This window comes from Euwallacea fornicatus, chromosome 6 (assembly GCF_040115645.1).
Source record: "Euwallacea fornicatus isolate EFF26 chromosome 6, ASM4011564v1, whole genome shotgun sequence".
In the NCBI taxonomy this organism is placed as follows: domain Eukaryota; kingdom Metazoa; phylum Arthropoda; class Insecta; order Coleoptera; family Curculionidae; genus Euwallacea; species Euwallacea fornicatus.
The window spans coordinates 4,832,391-4,859,045 of NC_089546.1; the positions used below are offsets into that span (position 1 = coordinate 4,832,391).

General features: G+C 36.1%; 3 protein-coding genes across 5 annotated transcripts in view; 2 read left to right on the forward strand and 1 right to left on the reverse strand.

The window, feature by feature from the left end:
* The first annotated feature begins 108 nt into the window (after positions 1 to 108).
* On the forward strand, positions 109 to 5,065 carry Zw10 (Zeste-white 10). Its single transcript, XM_066283260.1, has 6 exons — positions 109 to 310; positions 1,957 to 2,146; positions 2,202 to 2,546; positions 2,697 to 3,223; positions 3,784 to 3,960; positions 4,022 to 5,065. Exons 2-6 carry the CDS (start codon positions 1,995 to 1,997, stop codon positions 4,915 to 4,917), a joined length of 2,097 nt encoding a protein of 698 aa, XP_066139357.1. The 5' UTR covers positions 109 to 310; positions 1,957 to 1,994; the 3' UTR covers positions 4,918 to 5,065.
* A 236-nt stretch (positions 5,066 to 5,301) lies between these two features.
* Positions 5,302 to 8,069, forward strand: LOC136339780 (hydroxylysine kinase). Of its 2 annotated transcripts, XR_010732205.1 has the most exons (6): positions 5,302 to 5,823; positions 5,922 to 6,124; positions 6,486 to 6,654; positions 6,737 to 6,975; positions 7,036 to 7,321; positions 7,934 to 8,069. XR_010732205.1 is itself a non-coding variant. In XM_066283262.1 (5 exons), the coding sequence occupies exons 1-5, from the start codon at positions 5,547 to 5,549 to the stop codon at positions 7,219 to 7,221; spliced, it is 1,074 nt and encodes a 357-aa protein (XP_066139359.1). In that variant the 5' UTR covers positions 5,302 to 5,546; the 3' UTR covers positions 7,222 to 7,857. The 2 variants fall into 2 exon arrangements, 1 of the variants encoding a protein (XP_066139359.1); XM_066283262.1 differs by lacking the exon at positions 7,934 to 8,069 and having other exon boundaries at positions 7,036 to 7,857.
* Positions 8,070 to 8,205: 136 nt separating this feature from the next.
* Positions 8,206 to 26,655, reverse strand: part of nolo (no long nerve cord) — a 252,886-nt gene continuing 234,436 nt past the window's right edge. The window contains exons 13-24 of one of the 2 annotated variants that reach the window (XM_066283256.1): positions 26,298 to 26,523; positions 26,030 to 26,208; positions 24,618 to 24,833; positions 14,372 to 14,832; positions 13,807 to 14,005; positions 12,556 to 12,658; positions 11,955 to 12,077; positions 11,496 to 11,731; positions 10,006 to 10,178; positions 9,621 to 9,769; positions 9,095 to 9,248; positions 8,206 to 9,033 (exon numbers count right to left, since the gene is read on the reverse strand). In XM_066283256.1, coding sequence (XP_066139353.1) covers positions 8,921 to 9,033; positions 9,095 to 9,248; positions 9,621 to 9,769; positions 10,006 to 10,178; positions 11,496 to 11,731; positions 11,955 to 12,077; positions 12,556 to 12,658; positions 13,807 to 14,005; positions 14,372 to 14,832; positions 24,618 to 24,833; positions 26,030 to 26,208; positions 26,298 to 26,523 — 2,332 coding nt within the window. In that variant the 3' untranslated portion in view covers positions 8,206 to 8,920. The remainder of the gene's footprint in view (positions 9,034 to 9,094; positions 9,249 to 9,620; positions 9,770 to 10,005; positions 10,179 to 11,495; positions 11,732 to 11,954; positions 12,078 to 12,555; positions 12,659 to 13,806; positions 14,006 to 14,371; positions 14,833 to 24,617; positions 24,834 to 26,029; positions 26,209 to 26,297; positions 26,524 to 26,655) is intronic. The other variant, XM_066283257.1, reaches the window with a different exon arrangement.

The window sequence follows — 26,655 nt, forward strand, 5'->3', positions numbered from 1 at the left end:
GAAAGAAATTTTCTGTTATCAACATACACTCACTGCGCAGCCGCACTACGATAAAACTGTTATTTGTTTTGATTATAACATTCAAAAATGTCATTTATTTCTACTTCTAACCTCAAAGTTTGACAGCAAAAAACAAACAAAAAAGTGATGGAAAAAAAAACAAATCCAGAGATCCGCAGTACATCAATTATTATAAAGAAAGGTTCCTAAGTCCGATAAGAAATACCTGTGTGTATAGAAAAACTTATAATATAGCCCTAAAGGTCCTAAATTGCCGAATTAGATCAAAGTTATTATTATTGTATTATAGGTAGGTAAAGAATTACAGTCAGTGCAAAGAGCGTTCCTACAGCAGATAATATTATATAAAACATAATGTTTCGACGTTATTATACATTTTTTTACAACACTACATTGATCATTAGTATCCTTTGACCTTTTTAAAATATGATTTTACCAAATATTAAAAAAAAAAAAATAGTTGGTACAGGAATAACAACATAAGCAAACAAACGAGCAGGGCCAGGTTTGCAAAAAGGATTCATACACTTCTGAATTTTACACCTTAAACTATAGTTGAGACACAATCTATCTAAAATAACATATTAATAATGACAAGATGTAGCAGCTTCAGTTCATTCAGGGTGATAAGATTAAATTTTTAGTGACTATTGTGATCGTAGGACATAAAGGTAGCAAAATATCACAAGAGTTGCAACAAATAATTCTTAAACTACATAATGACTGCAAATTGTTGGCAGAAATTAGTTGAATAGTAAATAAATCAAGGTCTACTATTCAAAGTATAATAAACAGATACTATCTGCAAAAAACCTAAAAAAATCTACGACGCTCAAGACGTCTAATAAATAATTACTCAGAACATCTAATCACATGAAAAGTAAAAGAAAAGCCATGAAAAAATTACTGCAGAACTGAAAATTTTCAAAAATAAGGATGTTTCAACCAATATTATTGGAAGTTTTTAAAAAAATAAAGAGTAAAAAATAACTAAATTATGCTAATTGAAAGAAACAATTAGAGTTTGCTAGAACTTATATTAACACTCCCATAACATTATTAGAAAAGAGTGATTTTCACAGATGAGAGCAAATTTGAAGTTTTTGAGAATAAAAGACATTTTAAGGTGTGGAGGAAAAAGTTCACTGCATTTAATGCAGAAAATTTGTGACCAAATGTAATGGACTGCAGAGGTTCGGTAATGGTATCGGGCTGTATGAGCACCGCAGGAATAAGATGTCATTTGTGTCATTTTATAGATGGAATAGTAAACCAATATATGTTTATAAATATTGAAAAAATCCACGTTCATGGTAGGGCAATTAAAATGGAGATTAGGGATGATTTTATATTTAGTTAAGATAACAATTCCAAACACTAAACTCTATATCTTGCACAATACCCCAAAATATTTTAAGACATTTTCATAGTTACTGGACACTAACCTAATCAAACATCTGTTAGACTATCTCAGAAAAAAATAAGAATCATGTTATTTCATCCAAACAAAGGTTAATGGTGACTCTTCATGAAGAATGGAAGAAAATATCATCAAGTTTAGATAATTCTATGCCTAGAAAACTAGAAGCAATAATAAAGTCGAAAGCAAACTTAAAATGTTATTGAAACAAAATTTATTGTTATTATTTTAGGTCTTTATGTATACTTTGTGTGTGTTCCTATTTCATTTAGTTGTTTATATTAATCATTAGTAATCAACATTAATAATTTGTTATTTTTCATTAAAAATATATGCAAACATAAAATACAAAATTTATTATTATTTGTGGTCTTTTTTAATTTCTTAATAACGTTAAAACATTACCTTTTATATAACATTTTCTACTGTATGAATAATTTCTACACTGACTGTATGTGAAATGCATTGATTTTACTGATAGAGCCATAAATATGATTAGTTTTTTTGTATCTCAGGTTACCATTAAATCATAACTGAAAATCAAATCCCCAAAATGAGTTTTGTAGCACAGATCGTTCAATCCGCTACCGAAAATTGGGCCTCTACTCTTTCCAAAAATACTCCTGAGCTGGAACGTACTGTTGAGGAATTGATGAAGGATGTTACTACCTATGTTGAAAATGTTTATGTTAAATATGTTCAAAGGTTTGTATTTTATGACGTAGATATCGTATTTGTAAGTTTCGCATTTTTTTTATAGAAATACCACTAACAGTGCCTTATTGAATAAAGCTCTACTACATCGAACTAAATTAAAAGAACTACAAGAAAAAGCACAATGTATCAAAGATAAAGATCTAGATCTTGATGATGTTTCAAAAAATATTGCCAAATTACAAATAATTGATGCTAAATTACATTACTTGTTGAATATTCGGAAAATTCTTCAATTATTTAATGACCTGGACAGCAGTTTGACCTGTTCAGCCTATCTAAAAGGTGCTCATATTGTACTACAGTTGAGAGAAGCTGTTACATGTCTTTTATCAGAAAAAAGTCAAATATTTGATATACTAGAAGAAGCTTTGCAGGCTAAAGAAACAGTGTAAGTTTACTGTTATATTATCAGTTTTAAATCAGAGATTTATTGATAAAAAAAATAAGGATCAGATGTAAAGTAAGAAACAAATATTTGTTATAAAACTCTCACTGGGTTGTTTTGTTTTCAGTAGAACATGTTTCACTCTGTTTTTAGATTTTTTGAAGCCCTGAACACTACATTTAAAAATAATGTAAAATTAATAAAGAAAGATGACAAGTCATCATTGATTTTAAAAATTAAAAAGTACAATCCACAAATGCAAGAAGTAATTTCTGGTTTATACCAAACAATGGACCAAGTTACACCATTGTTTAATATGGCCATAGACCTTTGGTTGAATATATTTACTCCATTGGTAAACAACGAATTCACGGTGTCAACAAGAGAGGATGACACGTATGCCTTTCTTGAGTTAACAAAAACATCGGAAGAAAAAGCATCCTATAAGATCGTATTCAATAATTTACACACAGTTTTAAAATTTCTGAAGGAAAATTTTTCCTATAATGTGAATGAAGAGGAACCTGCACTTCAATATATCGGAAATGATATTAGAGATAATTTGTCCGAGTTGATAATAAAACAATGTTTAAGGGATACTATACCCTCTAACGAAGAAGCTTTGAAAGGATTTAAGGTAGTACAGCAGGCCACTGAAGACTTAGAGAAGTCGCTTTTAGGTATGTATATGTAAAATTAGAGTTTCCATGTTAATAAAATTTCATTCTCATACCATATCTTATCCAAATCCTACTGTTGCCTCCTAAGAAAATATTATAATTTATAAAGATAGAATCTTCCTAAGTGCAATAATCATGTAATTTTTAGTTATTGTTTTGGAGATTATTGACTTAGGTGTTATAAATTATTTAGCGCAAAATACTTCTCATATGTCTACAAAATTGCTCTACAATATACATGTACACTGGATTCTTCAAAAACTCCTAAACCTTTCCTGCAGAAATAATCATCCAAGTTTATTCAATAACACCCCTGCCGATGACAAATTTCTTATGTCATAATGTGGACGTTATAGGTCTCTTCAACACTATTATAAAGTGAATTTTCTGCTAATTTTTTTGTGATTTTTCATACTTCCGTTATATATATATTCTCATCTCATTATATTTGTAGTTTTCCTATATGCTATTCATGATATCAAATTTCTAAATTTTTTTAACGAAATGTAATGCTTTAAAAAGGTTTTTCCTAGTACTCAATTGAAATTCCCATATTTCAGAAGCGCATATTTTCACTACCGACACTGTATCGATTCTGCAATATATTAATAATATAGATGTATTGTTCATAAATAAGAAATGTGAAGCATACTTAAACACTGCTATGGAAATAATCAAGAAGGATCTTCATGATATAGTTGAACTGGAGATGCCTACTGAACTCGACTCTCCATTGGGTAAATTGGCAGTTACGAAATCTGGTCAATTACATTTGTACTCATTTAATTACATTTTCAGAGGACCACGAAAAGTTGTCACAATGTTCTGTCTCCAAAAACGTAGTTGAACTTTTAAAATTTTGTGAAAAAATTCTTCAGGCAGCAATAGAATCGTCTCCGGTAACAGGCGGTAGGCTCTTCGATACCGTAACAAAAATTCTGTGTAGCTATCGTACTTTTGTTCCCGGACACTACAAAACCTACTTAACAACTCTTCCACAGCAAATCGCAATATTTCTTAATAATTGCCAATACATCCGCTACAGATTAATACAGTGGGAGTTGGAATACAGCAATCAGTTAAAATACGACTTGCAGTACTGCGACTTTACCACAGAAATAAGAGCGTTTCCTGTAGTGGGGATGAGTTTATTCCACAAGTACCTCGATGCTCAGCTAAAGCAAATTGCAGAAATCATGGTAGGAGCCCAGCTCGGAGGCCCGACTATCGAGAAACTTGAACCAAACACTGAGAAATGCGTTAGACAGTGTTTGAGGCAACAAGAGCTACTGCGGACTGTGTGGCATAAAGTTTTACAATACAAAACTTATAATCAGAACATGGGGACCATAGTGAATACTCTATGCGAAAGCATCATTGGTCCGATAATGAAATGCCAGGATATTAGTGCCACCGCTGCGGGAGAACTAGTTGACATCATCAAGCTGGTATTAGCCAGGGGAGCAAAGCTCTTTACCAACCCGAACGAAGTAACATTGTACGTTCCTCTGTGGAATAAGTTGAATGAACTTAATTTTGTGTTAAACGCGAGTTTGGTAGACATTCAGGATAGATGGGCCAACAGAAAGGGGCCTTTAGCCTTGTATTTTACCGTACCCGAGCTAAAGCAGCTTATTATGGCATTGTTTCAGAACACCGACAGGAGAGCTCAAGTTTTATCCAGGATTTCCTAAGTTTTCAAAGATTATATCTATTTGATGTGGAATGTACCCAAACGTATGCGTTTCAGGGATAGAATCTATGACAGGGACTTAAGATTTTTTGTAGTATATAAGGTGCCTGTTTTGAATAATTTTCGATTAAAAATGCCTGTGTTTTTTTTTTTCATTTTTTCCTTGATGAGCTCTGTCGTTTGGGATCAGTTTGATTTGCATTGAATAAAGAACGAAAGAATTGTAACATTATTATAGTCCCAAATGAGACACTTTTGTGGTAGGTAAGTACATACTATACTAAAATTGAGTAAACTAGTGTATTTACTCGTGTTATCTCTAGCCATTTTCTTTGCTAAATGTAATTTAAGTTTATCTAAAGATAGATAAGCTGAGGCGATAACAACAAAGATATAGATATTTTAAAATCCTACCAACCTCATTCGTTTCCAGCTTATTGCTCCTGATATCAATTATATCTAAATAAATTGTAGCAAGAAATAATTGCGACGAACTGAAATCACCACCTTAATAATAACAATAATTTTAATAAGAGTTCATTACAACCAATTTAAACTAAAGTGTCTCAATTAAAATCCTTTCTTTAATTTTGTAACTCAATCAGTGAAGTGAAAATCGCCTTTGGAAATATGACAACAGAAAATCAAGAATTAGTTAAGCCCAGAGTGGATTTCGATGAAGTGAGAAATATTGTTTTTGATATGTATGGTTTGAAAGTGTTGAGTATTAGAGAATTAAATGGGTATGACGACAAAAACTTTCATATAGTAGTGGACGAGACAGTTAATAGTAATGCTCACATTGAAAAGTGTTTTAATGACGGGTACGTGCTTAAAATCGTCAATTCATTGGATTCCAAGAATAAACCAGGATTTGAGGCTCAAACGGAGCTACTCTGGTTTTTAAGTAAGTGTCTGTGCATGTCTAATTTTTTGTGGCAAACTCTTAAAGGTTTTGCTTATCTGCAAACAAGATTTGTGTATCAATATAGTTTTTTATTTCAGACCAAAATGGCATTCGTTGCCCCAAACCGGTAGTGACAAAAGAGCAAAAATCATTTGGTATTATATCTCTAGTCTCGGGAACTCATGTCGTCAGGCTTCTAGAGTATATTTCAGGGGATATTCTATATAAATTGGAAAATACGAACGAGCGACTGTATTTTGATGTAGGAGTTTTCACAGCAAAGATTGACTTGGTGCTGCAGGTGACGAAAATTTTAATGGAAATGAGAATATCTTAGATTTTAGCAAACAATAATAAATAACTGTTTAAGAAACAAATTTACAGCCTTATTTAACAGCAGCGTGGGCTAAATAGGTATTCTTGTGGTAATATCGAAAAGGGTAGTAGTTATCAAATCACCGTTATAAGTGCTAAAAAATCCACGGCACTTTTAAATTTTACAGGGTTAAACTAAAAAATTTACTATTTAGTTTTACATTTCATGTTGAACTGCATGCGCGATTTAACTATTTTCATCTCGAAGTTTTGATTATCTTATGTGATGCATTCAGCTTTATTTTTAGTTCAATTTTGTACTTTACCTATCCAGTTTTTTGTTATAGAAATTTGACCATCCCGCATATCACAAATATATGCAATGGTGCTTAGGATCGGCCCCAGATATACTCAATTACTTACATGCCGTTGAAGAATCTCGACAAACTCTAATTAAGAAAACTATTTCCGAGTTTAAATTACGTGTGATCGATATTCAGGACGAACTAGCCAAAGGTATAAATTCTCCGGGTTAATTCAAACTTTTTCACTTGGATTCTCTTTTATACTTTCGAAAATCATACTTAAAATATTTTAGGTATCATACACGGGGACATAAATGAGCAAAATTTAATAATTGACGCTAGTAACGAAGAAGTATCCGTAAAAGCCCTAATTGACTTCGGAGATACACATTATTGCTGCTATTTATACGAACTGGCACTTGCCATGACATACATGATTTCCTTAACAAATAATATAGACAGTGCAGGATATGTGTTGGGAGGATATTCTTCCTTTAGAAATATTACAGAAAATGAATTTCAGTTACTGAAAGTAAGATTTTATGACTTAGATTGAACGTGATGCATGTTTATGAAATTAATTTGTTTGTAGATTTGTGTTATGACCAGGTTTTGTCAATCTTTAGTTTTGGGAGCTTTCGCTAACTTACGCGAACCCGAAAACAAGTACGTCCTAACAACAGCGAGAAAAGGCTGGAAATTGCTGGAAGAATTAATGGCAAAGCCTGAAGATGACGTGCTACACAGATGGAAAGAACTAAGCTTACAGAAATTATAAAAGTGCATATGTACATGAAATATTTTTATCGATTCGAACTCACGTAACGGTATCCCTGACATATTTGATTTCTGCAAAAAGTTATGGTTGAGGGGAAAATGTAAGTTTAAAAACAATTTTAAGACTCAATTATATATTAACCTCCATAACATTAAATCATTAAATAATTATCGGTGAATGGCATCTACGAAGGATTGAAAGTATATAACTTAACAATGATAATAATCTTTTTACTGAGCGTACAAACTTGTAGTAAACAGCCTTGTTTTATAGTAACACGTTATGCCGGCTTAAATTCAAGAAAATAGGGAGTATATGGAAAAAAACAAGATTGCTTTAACTGTATAATAATTGGACTTACGTATTAAATAACTATTGACTTATATAAACAATCTTATCATTCGTTTAATAAGCTGAATATAGTTTAGGCAGGTTTTAACAATAATTTAATTTAACCATTATATTGACCTAAAATTTCTTAGAATTAGATATTGATTTAATATTATCGTAGATATACAATATATTTTTACAATTTATTTTTTATTTAATAATAAAGCTCATTTGTCTTACAATTAAAGCTGGTTTTGTAACATATATTATGTTAACTTATTAAATTAGAAACGTTTCTAGATACAATTATTTTTAATTATGTATTCCATTTTACACGTATTATTTAATAATACTGCTTTATTAATGTTTCTTCTGTGTTCAGTCTCAAACCACGAGCCAAATGCACTCAGGAAGAGACCCGAGGCACACATGAACTAAAATTAGAATTCACTTGGACCGAATACCTACCCCAATCATGGATTGAAACTTTTTTGGAAATAAATATTATATTAATCTTACTTATTTATTATTAATTACCTACCTACCAAGTAAACTAAAATTTTATCTCAAGTATAAAATAGCTATTGATTGGCTGCTTTTCTTGTATCTACTACTTTAATAACATAACGGATATCTAAATAAATTAAGGACTGAATATGTAACATATGGGTGATCATAAAAAGAAACTCGCAAGTGGATGCTGGCTTGTTCAATATTTACTTAGTTTTTTTTTATTAATCACCCTTTATATTAATACTTACATTATACTTAACTACAAATTCCCTTGAATAGACCATTTAGTTTCAGTGAAAAATAAGTTAAACTTATTTTTTTTAGTACAGACGCAGGACTAAGTACAATAAATATGAAACGAATAATAAAATTACAAAACGGAAATTTACAAGCAAATTTGCTTTGAGGTGATTCTACTGGTTGCAATTGATTATTGTAAAAAAGATATTTCTTTAATATCTGATAATCTTGAATTAGAAGAATGTCAGCTAGTAGAACCTACAAGGCAAAATATTCTATCAGATTATATTTAGATCCAATCCATTAGGACACCATATGAATGATCTGTTAAGATCGTGAAAATCTCAATAGATCTTATTAGAGGAAATTATTCTTATTCCGATATGAGAATCTTTCACATTATTAACTATCTATTCCTTAAGTAAAGTAAGCAAGTAATAATATTGTATTGACTATTATTATTATTAACAGTACAATATCAAGATTAGGGAGCAGGATTCCAACAGGGACATTCTTAGGCTCTTTTAAACCTTTAAGGTGATGATATTATCAATGCGATGCATTAATTTATTCCTCGATGTTTCATTTCTCTTAATATTTAAGATCAAAATACAGTCTAATAATAATTTCTGCAACTGTTACAGCATTGCTGTTTATATCGCACTACTGTGCACAAGTTGAAAGTTTTGACGTTGGTACAGTACCTGGACAGGTCCTTACAACCTTTCGCTGAAAGGGAATCGAATAATCAGTTATTTGAAATCTAAAGGATTAAATTAAGTATGCTTACATGAATTTTTTGAACAGGGGGGGCCTCTACACGGTTTGCTCTTTAACGGTTTAGGAACATTTTTGCAAGCATCACCAGCTGGTTTTTTTGTGCCGTACCAAACGCAGTGAAAAGTTCGGTACTTATCACCTATTTCTCCACATTGAGCGTTGCACTGAAAATTATAATGTTAAAATTTTATGGGTCGCTGAATGTAGAATTTATTTAAAAGAAAAAGTAGATATGTGATGTTTGAATGCTGATGAGTTAGGTACTGGTTTTCAACTTGTTTATTCAATACTTTAAAGAGAATAATAGCTGGTCGTAAGTCGAAACGGTATATTTAATTTGAAAGAATTCGTTTGTGTAAAGTTGAATTATATGTAATGCCTTTGAAGGATACGACACTTGATGCTTGTTCAGTATTCAAAAAGGACACATCTCCGCCTACATTCAGTACAAACGTATCTGTGTTAGTAATTTTCAGTGACTTGATGCAACTGGCCAAGGTAAGGCCATGAGTGCAATGCATGCAAAATAAAGTTACCTGTGACCAACTGCTAACTTTCCACATTCCTACACATTTAGTATTATTGCATTCTTGTTTATCACTAGGTCTCTCTTTGAACGAACACAAGTTATTATTTACAGATAAATTCCCAGAGAGCTGACATCTAACCAACCGCTTTTGCATTGCTGGAATTAAAATGGATTGGATTAATTAATACGCAAGTTGTTCCTGTAGCGAACTGTTGCTTATTCAATATTTGGGGAATATGAATTAATTATAAGTAAAAAATATTTAAGCTCGGGTCACAAAGCTGTTGATGATCCATTTTAAAAGGCCCCTAAGGAGCGATTATATATTTTTTTATTCATTTATTGCAAGTAACTTTAAATGCAAAGAACACAGTTTAAAAAATATGATATACCTTTTTGTAGTGAAGAACATTTGGAACTTTCACAAGTGCTCCATTCGCTAGTGCTCCAAAAGGGACATTCTTGAAATCCACATGTTCTTTTTGAATCAGGTTTTGGTATTTTAGCCTGTTCGCAAAACTCATCTTCAGTGGACCGACTTGCATTGACTAATTGTATTCTACAACTGAATGAAAAATGTAAACTTACATATTAACGACTTAAGACTGTGTATTAATAATACAGGGTCCCAGAAAAAAATAAAGGGACAAAAATAGGTGGATTCAATTGATTTACCTATACGTAAAACTGCTTCATTTTCAATAAATTTCCCTTTCGGTGTACTACAAGATTCACAGAGCAACTTTAGTAGCTCGGTGAATATTGTGCTCCCCAAGATAGACCAGCTAATCGAGATGCTATAAGGCATTGTAAAATTATTAGGTGTTTACTCTAGGTTTTTTGCATATGTGTACATACACCAGTTATCATAGTACATAGTTTAATTTTCCTATTTACACCTGAGGAGTTCGTAGTATAATCATGCTGGTAATTTTTAGGGATACACAATATAAATTTGGGACGTATACAAGGTTGTTCAAAAGTAAGCTTTTTCGAAGGAGAAAGATTTTATTTTCATTTGGCAGAGCTGTTCTGTTAGGGATTTTAATGATGCTCTAAAGTGACTCTAATGCTATTATTATAGCCTTATTTAGACTGCTGGGAAAGCTGGTTTAAAAATTTAAATGTTCCTTCTATTCTCGATTGTTTTTTTATCTTTAGTTTGATGTTTTGTTAATTTTATTATTTGCTTTTTTTTTTCAATTATTATAAACATATTTTGTCTTAAGTACGTAATTACAGTTTATCGTAAAAAATGCAATACACGGTCAGTTTAGTGCGTAAACAATGAAAAAAAATGGTTAAACACCTTAAAGATAAAAAAATAAAAAACTATAAAAGAAATTTAAAAGTATAAATAAATAATTAAAAATAACTAAAAATTGTTGGTGAGCACAAATTCGAAAACAAATAGATTTCCCGTCAACAAACAAGTTTTTTTAGTGTTTACTTACTGTTAGTTAAACAGTAAAAAATCCAATAATAAATCAGTTAAATTTTTTACGAAATTTATAGCTGTTTTCATCAAACCTTAATCGGTAAATTTTGAATCGCATTGCATCATGCATACATAATGAATGTGGTTTTGCAGCACCTCGAATTTGAGGTTCCACATGACCCCTCCTGCCATTTAAAATTTTTGAGAGGGTAGCTGCGACGCGCATAAGGTTGAATTTTATATAACAATTCGTCCCCCTGAAAATCTCTTTTAACGTATCTTTGGGAATTTCCGAACAGTTTTTATTTTTCAAAGTTAAGGGAGGTCCAAGTTTTGGTTTCATGATCCTGTATACTTTAACGAATCATGGTAATTACGGACAACCCTTCGTAGTAAACATACATTTTCAGCGTTTCCTACTTTGAAGTAACCCTGTATTGGTACCTTAAGTTTCGAGTTTTTAAGCCTTTTCCCCCGCAAGATTCCGAGCATGCTGTCCAATTGGAGACTTTCCACTCGAGTTTGAATATTCGCCTTTTCATTCCACCCACCGCTACGTTGTCAATATTATTTAGTGGTGTGGTCACCCGTGGATGTTCAGTAGCGGGGATTTGTTCTGGAACTGTGAAAGTGGCCATCCTGTGTCCTCTTGACGGCTGAGAGTTGAATAACCATAGAGCCTAATTGAAATTGAATTGTAGTTATGCGTCTACTTTCTAAAGTTCCTCAGAATTTCACCATATTTACGAGAAGTAACTCAAATAAATGAATAATTTTAATTAGTAAACAGCAAATATCACTGTTGAGTATACAAAAGTCTATAAAATTGTTTAATTTATGTTAGTAACTATTTCGACAATATAAACCAGACACTGACAGAATTTAGTAACTAAACTTTCGAACCTGTATTTTGGAGATTAACGACAGAAAGTTTGGCATAATACGACTTGCAGAACTCCTGGAATCTCCATAATTCGGAGTATTCAGCAACTCCGAAGAGCTCGAAGGTAAGTTCGAGATTTTATCCTTGGTGCAGCAATTAGGGAAGTAAGAAAATTGTTAGAGATGTCGTATTAGTTTAGCGACATAAACAATTACAATTCAATTTGAAATTATGGTTAATTAGCACCGATATATATATATATATATATATATATATATATATATCGTCGTCCGACCCTGTTGTTTTTCAAGCGACTATCGATTTTGTACGTCGAATGGAGCAATAAGGGCCATTTGTGTGAGAAGCTTAAGTGTTTTTTTCATGTCGACGACGATATAACATCTCATGCAATTAGTAGCAAACTCCAAGCTGTGGATAATGGAGTTTAGGAATAGAGAATCGCTGGAAATGTCGGGTAGGTAACTTGAGCAATTCCAGTTATGCAGGTAAAGGAGTGCACAACAACAATAGCATTCTGTAATGAATACATAAAGTCTGCTGGGGCGATATGTGCCTCGTTAAGGATACTAATACACGATATTTTTTTGGTCCTATAGGTACCTGGTTTCGATTTGGAATAACTCCAGATTGGTCGGAGAGAGGGGTACTTTTTGCATATCCGTCCAACGTAAGGCTGGAAGGCGAGGAGGTAGGAGTGAAGAATCTAAAAATAAAAATATATGAGGTTGAAAAATAACGAGAGACTATAACATATATATATATATATATGCATTTATAAAAATGTATAAAAATATGTATAAAATATATAAAATACATAATAAGGTAGTCTTTTACTGTGGCTAAATATGCAGGTATCGTTATATCAAGTCGGAACATAGGAATTGCGCAGATAGGAGAAGGATTGCATAAGGTTTAAGATGTCTCTAACAAGGATCAACGAAATGGGCGAAGTCAGTCCGTTGTTTAGCCAGATATAACTTGAGATTGATTTTTACTTATTTATAAATTATTATATGTTTCTCCGTTATGTTATAAATTAGGTGGGTCATTGATGAATATAATGATGTGGATTCGCTGAAATTTGTTTATGACCTCTTGGTGGGTCTATGATTGAGTTGGTGACACTGGCTGTAGCATGTACGGAATTTCGATTTTAACGCGCAGAGGTGTTGTGGTTTCTTTTTTTTTTTTCATTTAGTATTTGCTTTATTCCTTATTGCTCTGATTATTTGAAAAATTCCACAACCGCTGCCAATCGATACTAATCTACACATCTACTTGGAGAAGTTGGCCGGACTCACTCCCCCCACTTAAATGTTACTCTTTGTCGGAGGCATATTGAAACTTATGCGGTCTTTCTCCCACTTGCACAATTCTCATGTTCCGATTCGAACTGGTGATACCTGTATATTTTTTTAAACATTCAGTTAATTTTTGTTTTTCGTGAGTACCAATTTTATATTCAATAAACATTCATATTATTTGTTAAATTTCTTCGCCACATTTTCCACTTCAAAATTGCCTCTACTTTTACTGTACCTATAACCTACGTGTCTATAGATAATCACTAAAATTGTAATGGATTTTTGCGACACTCAGATTACCTTAAGTTATTGGTTTATCACAGTCTTTTAAGATTCAGTCATTTTTAAAACTTATTCATTTTAAATGTAAATTTTTATCATCAGATCCAAGTTTTATAAAAACTAGTGGCCATCAACCTGTAACTCACAAGCAAAAGGAAATAGGGTCTACACTTATAAGAGCGTCTCTCGACCATTTCTGAAGTACTGGTTATAAAACCTAGGACATTTGTGTTAAAGTAGAATTTTGCTGTAAGTATTTGCTTACTTAAATGTCTTCGTCTTGGAGCTATCGGGCTTTTGTTCATGCGACTGATCGTCTGCAGTGTACACGGGTTTCCCGTCCGAACTTGGAATATGCTCGTTCGGAATCAAGTCCATCTGATATTGCTTTTGGACTTCCTCGGAGGTGGTGAATTCCCCTGGCTTAGGCCTTATTGATATTGATATGCTTGCTGCAGATTTTCCTGGAAATAGCGAATGTTTTTTTTAATCGCAAGCTAAGTATATTTTGTACCACTAAGGGGCATTACTGCGTTTAAACAAAATTTTAAAAGACATTAATTAAAAAGAAACTTTCCGCATAAAATTATATTTGCCGTTTACAAATAGGGAAAACTTTTCTATCCGAGACGTAGCAACTACTGATTAATCGATCTCACATCAATAATAAAACGAGATTTTCGGATGATGGATGGCCACAGTGACTGGGAAATTCCCATTTGTGTTCGAATATTTTCGGGTAACTTTCCAGATTTTTCAAGCTGGATTAGGTACCTGATCCAACAAAATGAAATAATAAAATACGTTGTTATTAGACGTTACCTACTCACCAGCTACGCACGTGTATGTACCCATATCCCTCAACGACAAATTCTGAACCCTTAAAGCTCCCTTCTTGGAGCTCTTGAATTTCTTATTTTGCGGAAGAAACGTATTGTCTTTTTTCCATAAAATTTTTGACCGGTCAAACCGCTTAACCGGACATTTGATTTTGACCGTGGTCCCAGTAAAGAGAGTAGCCGCTCCTCCAACTTTAACTGTAACTTTGTTTTTCTTTGGATCGTGTTGTATGAAAGTACTATTGGTGACACTAATAATCGGCTTATCGCTCTCAATCACACAGCTTTTGGTATTACAAGGTTTCCTTTCTAGTGGTTTCGGGGTGGGACACAGGGTCGACAGTCTGTCTACCGTGTGGTTTTGCGCCATAACTTGCTTGCAGTCTACCTTTCTTGACTTTTCGCCGCCTCCGCATGGTTTGGAGCATTTCGACCAATCCGAAACTTTCCATCTGAAAATCGGACATACTTATCATTAAAGTTCATTTGCCAAACAGAAACGTAAATGCAGTAAACATTCGCAAATCCACACCTTTGCATTGTATATGTTATGTAATTCTGTGTTGGAGTTTGAATTTCCTGTGTCGGATTTAAATAACTGTACCCGGCAAACTCCGACGCAAATTTAATTTATACGGGCAAGTACGGGGAGAATTATACTGAGAAGTTATAAATCCGCCAAACTACGGATTTAATCGGATAAAATCCCTAATCTTTTCTCCTCCCCTTTTAATCAAAATAATCCTATTTTTAATTAATTTTCTTTTCAACTTGTATTCAACCAGCAGCCAACACGCATAGGGGCGCTTCTCAACCCAAAGATTTTATGTAGTAACTAGTAAGGAAGTCGAATTTTTTGACACGGAATTTTTGATGAACAGACCCGATGCCCGTTGACCAAAGATCATCTTTGGCAATAAAATACGTTCTTCTTCCTCCTTCAGTATAAAAACGTATTAAAACGATTTTCGCATCAAAACCCGAAATTGTGTGATACCAATTTGCATAAAATTGCACTGATCAGAGTGACAGATTTCCTCGGGAAACTGAGTCTTCTGTGAACTGTAATAGATGCTGGGGCACAATAGAGCTTCTATTCAAATTATTCCGTTCGAATTAAATCTAATCTAATTTTGTTAATTAAGGCTGCAAACTTTGACGTTAGTCAATTATTGTAAGTTAGCTATATCGAATGTGATCTCTCCGAGTTTATCGAACTGATGGGAATTATTAAGTAGACACTAGTATAAATTTTTTATCTTTGGGCTTCGATCGGCGAGAACAAAGGAAAATCTTTTGGGTTAAAGAGGAGAAACGAAGGAAAATAACTGAGATTTAAATCGCATAGTAAAATATAAGAAAAAGAAGAGCAACGCGTGAAAGTAGCATAACACAAAAGTTAAATGTGCGAAACGGTAAAAAGGACCGTCCGAGGCCCAGCGTTCAGGAAAACGGCAGAGACCTACTCAAAACAACTAGAATCAGAGGAGAACGTCTAGAGGAGCAGTTGCAGGGATGGTGTAATACTTACTAAGAAAACTACCCGGAAAAGCAAAATTCTTATTTCATTCGCCTTGGTTGAGTTATTCCATTGTAAAAAAAAAAAACTGGACACCCTGTACTTGAAGAACTAATGACCAGAGACAATGAAGAACGCTATATCACGAGATTTGAAGATCAGAATGAGGTGGGGGGACCAACAAAAGAGGGTAGATGGTGAAATTATGTAATCGGTTTGGAAAATCTACCACCGTCAAAAGGCGAGCTTTCGATTTGACCGTATACCGATGGGGGCTTAAAAAGTGCATAATGGAGGGGTTGCACAAAACTCGATCTGTGGAGTGAAAGTAACAGAACTGGACCAGAATACTGTAGAGATATTGTGTTCGTCGACAGTCACAGTTCTTCAGATATGTTTGTAGAATTTCTTCTATTCTAAAAGTTGCAGTTAAAAGGGCTATACGCGCAGGGACACTTAGCCCTTTTGAAACAAACTCGATAAATGTTAGTGCGAATGATTTAGAGTAAAGTAGAGGAGAAGAGCAAATTGGCTTAGATGGGGACTGGTGAAAAAGGTTAATTCAGACCTTCAATTGCAATTTGATACCCGCTAATGATCTTAGTCCGAAACAGTGATTATACTCTCATATGCAAATAAAGAACAGCAATTCGTTCTTTTCTTATCGCTCACATGAGTATGACGTCGATGAATACGGTTCATGGCTAGCCTAAATAAACTGTTCCGGAAGAGTTGAGGGATTTCACAAGTTTTGAAATTAATTTAAAAGTTGTTTACTATTGTACAGTAACTACACTATATATTGTTCAAAAAAATATTTAAATATAGTGCTGGTGAAGAGTATTGCAACACGTTTATAAATTTCATAAATTTGAATTTTAAAAAAATGCTTAAACAAGAATAATTTTATTTAAAAAAGGGCATTTAATGCATTATTTATGACGTGCAAATTTTTCGCCCCTACCAACTACCGCCACTAACTTTTTATTTTCAAATGGAAGGGTAATCATCCCAGTATATCAAATGAAATTCAATTCAGTAGGGGATATAACGGTATACAAAAACCTAAAATTGAATCTACAGTTTCCTGAAAAATTAAATTTATTAGATACACGATAAAGTAACTCACTATTACATCAAACAAAATAAAAATGTCTGCAACAAATGCTTAAATCGGGCTCTAGTGATCGTTCGGCAACGACTCAGGTTAGTTCAGGTTAACAATTATCCAGTGTTACTTTTGTTATTAATTCTAAGTCTGTTTGAATTCTACGACGTAAATCATCAACATTTTGTGATTCATATTTGTAAACGAAACCTTTTAAGTGACCCCACCAAAAAAATCGAAATGCCTAAGATCTGGAGATTGTGGCGGCCATTCCATTCCGCCTCCTCCACCGATACATTTTCTAGGGAAATCTCATTAAAATTCGCTGTCGGAACCATAGTATGCTGTGGTGATGCACCATACTGCTGAAACCAAACGTTATTGGCTACTTGTTCCTTACGTTCTCCAGGAAAAATTTCGGCAATTAATGGAATTATTTCGTTTTACAATGCGCGGAAGTATAATGTATTGTTTAAGCTCATATCTATAAAAAATTGATCAATGATGATGGTTGATTACATCTATCCATACATTGAGTTTTTGCTGATGTTGTGTATGCAGAGTTTGCATCCAATGACGATTGTCTCTAGACTAGTAGTGATAATTACGACGAGGCGGCGACGGTGGCGGTAACAACCCTGGCGGGAATGCCATCGCTAGATCTGCTGGCGGAAAGAAGAAAGAGAGATTGGGAGGGGGGACCGCAGGTAGCAAAAGAATCGGAGGATCAAATGTACAGAGAATGGCAAGGAAGATGGGAGAATTACAATGGGTGGGCAAGAAAATTTGTCGGATGCGTCAGAAAATGGACGGAGAGGAGATTCGGGAGCTTGGACTGGCACGTGGTGCAGGCGATGACGGGACACGGAGTTTTCGGAGCCTATCTGAAGAGAATCGGAAAGAGGGAAGAAAATAGCTGCTGGTTTTGTGACGAAGACGACACGGCAGAACACACCGTGTTCCACTGCAAGGAGTTCGAGGCATGCAGAAGGGAGGCAGAGGAAGAGTGCGGAGCATCGCTCACGGTCAGAAACGTGAGTGAAATAATCTTGAGAAGCGAGAGGGATTAGAACATCGTGACTGGAATGTTGAGGGAAATAATGAGAAGGAAGGAAATAGAGGAGAAAAGAAGAGAAAGAACACTGATCGAGGAAAATCAAGCGAACAACGCGGAGTAAGCAAGAAAGAAGGGAAGAAAGGTAATCCTGAAGTAGTACCCGAAAGGGTGGTTCCAGGAAAAGGAGCGGAGTTTTTTAGTGGGTGTTACGACAGTAGAGTCCCACACTCCCCGACTGGCCAAATAACACAGTCGGGCGTGCGTAAAAGCATTTTTCTCCGCCAAAAAAAAAAAAAAAGGTTAGTTCAGGTTAGTTCAGGTTCACCGAACACGGCGTGTTCGGGAAATACCTGAAGCGGATACGAGTGGAGAGAAGTGCCGAATGTTGGTTTTGTAGCGAAAGGGAGGACACACCGGAGCACACACTGTGGATGTGTCCGGAGTGGGAGAGCTATCGCGCTGAGGCAAGGGCGGGGGGAATTGACCTAAACCGAAGTACGATAGGAACGAGCTGGTTGAAAGTAAGAGCAAGTGGATAGCGTTTGAGGGCCTGATGGAGAAGATCTTGAGGGCCAAGATTGTAAAAGAGAACGAGAGGAAGAAGAGTGGGGTGCGGAACCTTGTCCGTACCTAGTCCGAGGAAGCGAGGAAGATCTGATGAAATGCTGAGAAGTAGTCCCGGGGCAGAAGAGGGGAGGTGGGTTTAGTGGGTAGGCGGGCGACATAATGGTCGGTCGAATCCCACACTACCCGGCTGAGGACCAAACCGGGTGTCTTAAGATTCCCCCTCCTCGAAAAAAAAAAAAAAAAAAAAGGTTAGTTCAGGTCATACGTGAAAATTTGGTGAACGGTAATCGGTAATTTTTGAAACAATCTCAAAATCTGTGAACTCTTGCGGAGCAGCTTAAACGCCAGAAGTTGTGTATAGGGCAGGGATGAATTTGTAAATTTACGGAGTGTTGCTGATCTTTTAAAACTCTTACCTTAGGAAAAAAACTTTTTAGCTCTCGAGAAAAGAGAAAGTATTTACTTGTGCCGCACCGAGGCGAGTAGGAGGTCGTATATTGTTTTGAGTTTAAAAGAGAAAACATCTAGGAATACGTCAGACGTACTTCTTGGTTTTATTTTAAGAATTCAACGAGCTGGAAAGAGAAAAATACCACACTATTAAATTTACTTATCTGCTAACAATATTCAAGTTGAAGAGCAGAACTCAGAAGCAGACAAATAACGCTTCACTTAAAACTGGGGCATTATTTGCATCTTTGCAGTGTTTACGGCTCGGAAATCGGGACTACTAATTTGGTAGCAAATTGCCTACTTTTTTTCTCTTTAATGTTCTACACTTAACTCCCTAATTTTAAGTTTCATTTAACATGTTTTACGTTCCCTGGAGGCGGTTCTTTTCAGAGACTTAGAGATTTTAATTTCTGCTTCTAATTATTTTTTGCCATGTTTGCGTTTAAACGAATGGGGCACTAATTCCTGGTAAATGTCAGGTGCGGTTTTATCTTTAATCCTAGACTGCAATAGCCGATGTAAACATGCTGGTACACTTTAATGGAAACTGCATTGTATACTTTCTGAGTGAATTTGCACGTACGGGGTGCTCCAAAAAGGTCGTGCCAAACTTAAGGAGATCGTAGGGAACGCCGAGGCGAAAAGTTTTTGCACAGAAACCACTAGTGAGCCCTCTTAGCTTCCGGAATTTTTTTTTCCCCAAAATACTCCATCTAGAACGAAAGCGAACAAAACAAACAGTTTTTCGTATCTGCACATTTCCTTCGGGCCGTCCTTCCTCAACTACTGGACAACGCACACGTTCCGTGGACGTTCGGGGCAGGACGTGGTCGCAATATGACGCTGCACCTGCATGTTTTGCCCGCACCGTGTAAAATCGTCTAAACCGACATTTTCATAAGCTACGAATCGAAAGAGAGGGACCTCCCAAGTGACCAGCGTCAGATTTAAGCCCGCTGGACTTTTTCCCTGGGGTTATATCAAATTATCGGTGTTTGAAACTCCTAAAGCCGCCCAAGAGGAACTGTTAGGGAGAGTGATGGCTGCCTCCCTTTTCGTGCCGCAAGATCCGCGGGTGCGAGATTCAATCATTTTGCCTCTTTGAGATGTATTTTTCCTCATTAGACATCTTTAACGAAATTGAATTAATTATCGAAGTCTCTCGGTGTCGACGAGCTAACATTGCAGTTTCGAACGAGAACGACTCTATAGCCAGAGCGGTTTATGTTAGATCGGGGGTCGTTAGGTGCTTACATGTTACTTGTCATCCATTTTTGGCAGAAATTTATTAGCAGGACTGTCTCTTGGCAGACTCGCGAGGGCCCGTTCTTTCTACCATCAGAAAATTCCAAGAAGACCTGCGGTTGATTTATTCAGGCAGCCTTGCAACTATGATAAAAACGCAGATGCCTACCCCATGCGTTTCGGAACACCGGATTGCGGCACCGAGAATTAGCCCCTCCCGCCTTTCTTCTGACCTGGAACTTGCCAAAATTCACCGGGGAAGAACCAGACTGCTTAACGAGCATTCGCAGCGCACGCGTCGCAACCGATCAACCTAACACCTTACCGCACCTTACTAACGTTTTAAGATAGACTGTCTCATAGCGCTTAAGGACTCTTGTATTTAGATCCACTAATTTTAACATCTAACGATTAATGAATAACGTTTTAACCGACATTGTTATTAATCGAACAACTAATATCAGTTCGTTTTGTGAATTTGACAATCGCGAGCGAAACGGGGGTTTCCACGTGAAAATTTCTCAGGGTAGCGTCCTATGTAACCTCTTGTAAGTATGACGTAATCGTTCTGGAACACCTTGTGTAACAGTGCTCTTCTCGTTCGCAGTAAGTTTCCCGCTAAATAATTTGAGCACAATCAAGGAAATTTTTGCATATAATCGGGCAATTTCTCGTTTCAATCCCTTTCGGAACGTTCGTGGAAGTAACAGGGAACTTGGAAGGTAATGAGTTGTAAGAAACAGCACTTAAGACCATTTCTGGTGGATTTAAAATGAAGTGCGTTAAATTATCTCTAATGGCCGAAGGAGTGGGACGTTATCAATCTAATTCCTGCGTTGAGTCTATTCCGATCCTGCAGATTTGTTAAATTCCCGATATCGCCGAATTCGCCCGTTCAGGTTACAAATTGGAATCGATGCTCCACTAGTTTTATTACTATGTTCTGAAACGCAATTGCTTGTGTGCAAGCAATTGATGGAAGAGGAATAATAATTTGTTCAACGTGAATAACAAACCGGGAAAAATTGATAATGCAAACGGATCCATTCAAATATGTGATAATCCCTGAGTGTTGCATACACGCATATACAGTGTAATCGTCTTTAAAACGATCTCGTCAAATAAATTGGCATCAGGACGAATATCATCGGCTTAATCGCAGCAAGTTCGAATAGAATTATTATTAAATCTACTGGGAATCAAATGGTTAAAATTGCGTTATTATGTACAGATGGAATGAGTCCAGTGCAATTTAATTGAAAGATAATCTGGAGTCCACATGCATAATGCCAAAAAGGCAAATGATATCACCTTTGCAGTTTCGACGTTTAATAGGAACATTAGTACGGACTATTTTCCAAATGAGTCCATTGCTACATACAGGATGTTTCAAAAAGGTTGTGCCGAACTTCAAGAGATTACAAGAGTGAACAATTTATGCACAGAAACTTCTTGTGTTAGGTCGTGTAGCATGAAATGAGTAGATTCTCGAAATGCCACATTCAACTGCGAATAACTTCACTCTAAATCCATATTTGGACTTGACTTTTTTATGTGGAAAAGGCACATTCTTCCTCTTTCGATCGGATATTAAAGTGTTAAAAATTATTGAAAACTTTTATTTTTATAAAAATTTTTGTGCAGCCATGCAAAATAGTGAAATTCGTGTGCTAATGAAGTATGAGCTCCACCGTGGAACCACAACAGCTCAGACGGCTCGCAATATTAACGATGGTACTGAAGTCACTTCACAGCAAACAGTATCTCGTAGGCTCATGAAATTTCGTTCTGGCAATTTTGACCTAACAAATGGACGACCTGAAACTCAAGTGGATAAGGATCATCTGAAAGACGTGGTAGAAGCGAATCCACGTCAAAGTGCGTTCGAATTTTCGTTACTACTCAGTGTAACCAAAAAAAAAACAATATTGACTCATTTGGCTGAAATTGGTAAGGTGAAGAAGCTGGACAAGTAGGTACTGCATGAGTTGAGCGACATACAGAAAGAACGACGTCTCGAAGCTTGTGTCTCTTTGTTGTGCCGGTATAATAACGATCCATTTTTGAATCGGATTGTTACTTGTGATGAGAAACGGATCCTATATGACAATACCAGACGTTCATCGCAGTGGTTGGATCAAGATGAACCACCAAAACATTGTGCGAAAAAAAATCTTCATCAAAAGAAGCTTATGGTGTCCGTTTGGGGGTCCAACGCAGGTGTCATCCATCACAGCTTCATGAAACCTGGTGAATCGATTACGGCTGATGTCCACTGCCGACAACTGGCCGAAATGATCAGGCAACTGACGGTCAAGCAGCCAAGATTAGTCAATCGAAGCGCACCGCTATTGTTGCACGACAACGCTCGGCCACACACCGCACAAGTCACCTCGGCCAAGCTACAGGAGTTGGAATTGGAAACTCTTCGTCATCCACCGTATTCACCCGACTTAGCACCCACTGATTACCACTTCTTTCAAAATTTGGATAACTTCTTGGTAGGGAAAACATTCAACTCCGACGAGGCTGTCAAAGCTGCCTTCCACGAGTTTATCGACTCCCGGCCTGCAGGCTTTTACAGCAGGGGAATCAATGAACTTCCCGTTAAATGGCAAAAGTGTATTGATAATGGTGGTGCATACTTCGATTGACAATAAAGACATTTCATATGAAAAAAAAATGACTAAAGTTTCAATTCAATTCTACTCATTTCATACTACACAACCTATTATATTCATTTTAAGTAAATAGAATAAAAACAAGGAAAATGAACACGTTTTGTCTCCTGATACAATACGGAACGATTATAATCCTCACGCTGCATGGTCGGTGATTGTCAAAACCAATTTGCCATTAACATGTGGGCCGGTATCGTTGGCGACTTCTTAATTGGCCCGTTCCTGCTTCCACTTCGGCTAATTGATAACACCTATACGGGGTACAATGTGGTTCCACATGACGAGACACCTGCACATTTTGCCTGTATTGTGCAGGATCATCTAAACCAACATTTTCATGGGTGATGGATTGGGAGAGAGGGACCTATCGGATGGTCAGCGCGAAGTTCCGATTTAGGGCCGTTGAATTTTTTCCTCCGAATCACGTCAAGTCGTCGGTATGTGAAACTCGTGTAGCCACCCAAGAGGGATCGGCGGGAAGATTGATGGTAGTCCCTCGTTTCGTGCAGCAAGATCCGCACGTCTTATACTAGGTGGGTACTTCGATGATTCAAATAACAAATTTACGCATCCAGGCTGGGGGGTCGTCATTCTGAACCTTTATTATAATGTTTTTGCGTTTTTGAACAAAAATGTCTTTTGCCTAGGGGTTTTCATAGACAAATTGTTCACCACGCATTCCCCCATAACCTCCATAAGTTTGGAACTATCTTTTTGGAACACCCTGTATATTATATACGTAACAGCTGGAGACATAAGTTTGATTTCGAGAAGATTAAGGTCTACTACAATTTTGTGCCATCATTCTACTTCCCCCATTAATTAACTTAGACGCCGAGAAAGGCAGTTTTGCCCCTTTTAGGTTTAGGAAGTTTAGTTTATCTCGAATCAGTCAAATGTAGGCAGAAATCGACCATGTGTGCGTTTTACTGTGTTTCCACAAAATTTTCGAATGCAAGCAGCAAGAGGCCATATCAACTGCTCTTCGGGACAGGTATTCAAGTTAATTAAAAGCAGAGCTAGAACGACCGCACAAAGCCATAATAGTCCTTTATTTTTTCAAATTATGTTTTCTCTCCTTTACAGCTGTTGAAAAATTTACTTAAAAAGAGATCGTCGTTATCATTTAATTCTTGGTATTTTCTCCATATCAAGTTCAGAAAGTATTAATTTCTTAACTCATCAGCCCTTGATGTAACGTCAACCCTTTTTTCCTTTTCCTTACAACACAGACCTGGTACCATTATTTATCTTTCAGAATACTCCTCTTGATCACTAACGTTTTTATAGTAGATTATGCTATTAAGAGTAAAGAGAGATTTTTTTATGCAAAGTCCAGAGGCCTGAAGGCCCAAGCGACAAGGTCTTCAGAAGTTTTCTCAAATTTAAAAAGAACCAAAATAGGGTAAAGATTTTCGAAATGCATTTGCCAAAAAATACTATTGCAGAGGCAAGAGTAGGACAACTAACCACTTTGAATCGATTTGGAACTGGAGTGTGGCCGAAACCCTGTGACTCCGTTCTTAAGCTGAAACTATGATATATAAGTAAGTATTCAGTCACAAATCAATATCAAACGACAACAAATAAATTAAACAAAAACTTACCTCACAGGACAGTCTAGTACATTACAATACTGTCGATCAGGAGGAGGAGGTTGTGGGCAACGATTGTTAGGAACGATGACAGTATTGCTGCCACCTTGGGTAATTTCATGGATGCAGTTCACATCCCTAGTCTGGATACCAATTCCACAGCTCTGCGAGCATGGGGAAAATTCTGTATAGGACCATCGAGGGGGGCAAGAGTGTTCATTACACGCTCTGAATATAGATATTAAATATTAACGATTCTGTAGATATACGGGTATGGCCAGTTTAAGTCGGAACATACGAATTGTGCAAGTGGGAGAAGAACCGCATAAGGTTTAATATGCCTCCGACAGAGACCAACGAAGTGCGTTGCGAGGCTAGCGGTTGAAGTGGACGAAGTTAGTCCAGAACCAGCTGCCAGATTCCTCACCATTTCAGAATTTTTATTCACATAAATGCCAGTGAAGAATTAAATGATTCTAATTTTTCGTTGTTTATAAATTATTGTACATTTCGCCATTATAGCATAATTTAGGTGTTTCATTGATGAGTATGATGATCTCGATTCCCTGATATTTGACTATGATCTTTTGGTGGGGGCAGAACTGAGGCGTCAACACTAGCTGTAATTGCGATAAAAAAAATAGAATGACATCAGAAATTAAATAAGTGAACCAGCGCAGGTGTAACATGTGAAAAATTTCGATTTTAAGGCGCAGAATTATCGTATTTTCGTTTTTGTCCATTTAGTTAAATTGATGCTTTTTGCTCTGATATTTACAAAAAAATTCCATCGCCACGAAGGCAGCGAAATCGGCACTAATCCAACATCAAAGTGGAGATGCCGGCCGTACAGACTCCGCCCACTTCCACTACTAGCCTCTCGACGTATTTATTTGGTCTCTGTCGCAGGCATATCAGAACTTATGTGATCCTCTCACTTGCACAATTTCTATGTTCTGACTTGAACCGGTGACCCCTGTATGATACGAATAAATTATATTTGTATGTTTTTCATTTTCCAGGTTTCTCCGTGAGACCCTTACTCTTAGCTTATTGTCAAGACAGGTGAGGGCTGCGGCAAAGGCCGAAAGGTAAAAAGGACGATTCATATTATCGGTCAAGCCAAATATTGACACATTAATTTTTAATTGTCGATACACAGGAACATGCACGGTCGCATCACGGTTAAGCAATAGAAAATGAATGTTACAGTATCCGACCTCACTGCGATCAGAGCGTGAGCTGACCGATAATATGAAATGATGTTACAGGGGATTTTAAAAGTCCTGCCCTCTCAAAAGTTTTATATCGAAATTTGATTTATAAATCCCACATAAATTTTAAAAATTTTCCGCCAAAAATGTCAAAGTATTATCTCGTTTCTTAAAAATACGTGAAAAAAGAGGAAACATCGTGGTATCTACCTAATAATAATTTCAGGTTTTAGTTCTATGGGGCACATGTAGGGAGAAGTTACTTTTTCAGTGTCGTCACGGACACAGTTTACGATCAGTTCCTGGACTCCACCAAGGCAGGAAGCACTACAAGGAGTAAATCCTTGTTCTTTCCAGGAATACGATTTTGCAGGACTTCCGGATCCGACCTAAAAACCGAAGGAATATTTACACCTTCGGCCTCGTTGCAAAGAGTGCGAGGATGTCTTGTCTCTTGTTAACAAATCGTGTGTCATACCTTAATATTTGTCGGATCGTCTTTAAAATCTAATTCGATTCTCTCAATGAGACAAGGGTCTCGAACGCATTTCTCGATTTCGATAGGTTTGTCCCCAGAGCATTGCTTATCTGGTAGCTTAGCGATAGTTCGAGAAAACTCTAGGAATATTTTGCAGTGCACTTCTCGTTTCCGGATACCCTCCCCACAGGACACACTGCATGGACCCCATTCATCCGGTACAAATCTGAAAGAAGTGTTAAATAAATGTAGTTCAGTTGGGGAGACAACGATTAAATGTAATAATGAATTTGGCAAGGGGGGCTTTCATGTGCGAATTCTCATATCAAAGCGCTTGAAGAATGTCAATTCACAATTA

Coding starts and splice junctions, on each gene's coding strand:
- Zw10 (XM_066283260.1), top strand. CDS start 1,995: ATGAGTTTTGTAGCACAGATCGTTCAATCCGCTACCGAAAATTGGGCC. Junction 2,547..2,696: donor TTGCAGGCTAAAGAAACAGT/GTAAGTTTACTG, acceptor CTCTGTTTTTAG/ATTTTTTGAAGCCCTGAACA. Junction 3,224..3,783: donor CTTAGAGAAGTCGCTTTTAG/GTATGTATATGT, acceptor CCCATATTTCAG/AAGCGCATATTTTCACTACC.
- LOC136339780 (XM_066283262.1), top strand. CDS start 5,547: ATGACAACAGAAAATCAAGAATTAGTTAAGCCCAGAGTGGATTTCGAT. Junction 6,125..6,485: donor AGATTGACTTGGTGCTGCAG/GTGACGAAAATT, acceptor TTTTTGTTATAG/AAATTTGACCATCCCGCATA. Junction 6,976..7,035: donor ATGAATTTCAGTTACTGAAA/GTAAGATTTTAT, acceptor ATTTGTTTGTAG/ATTTGTGTTATGACCAGGTT.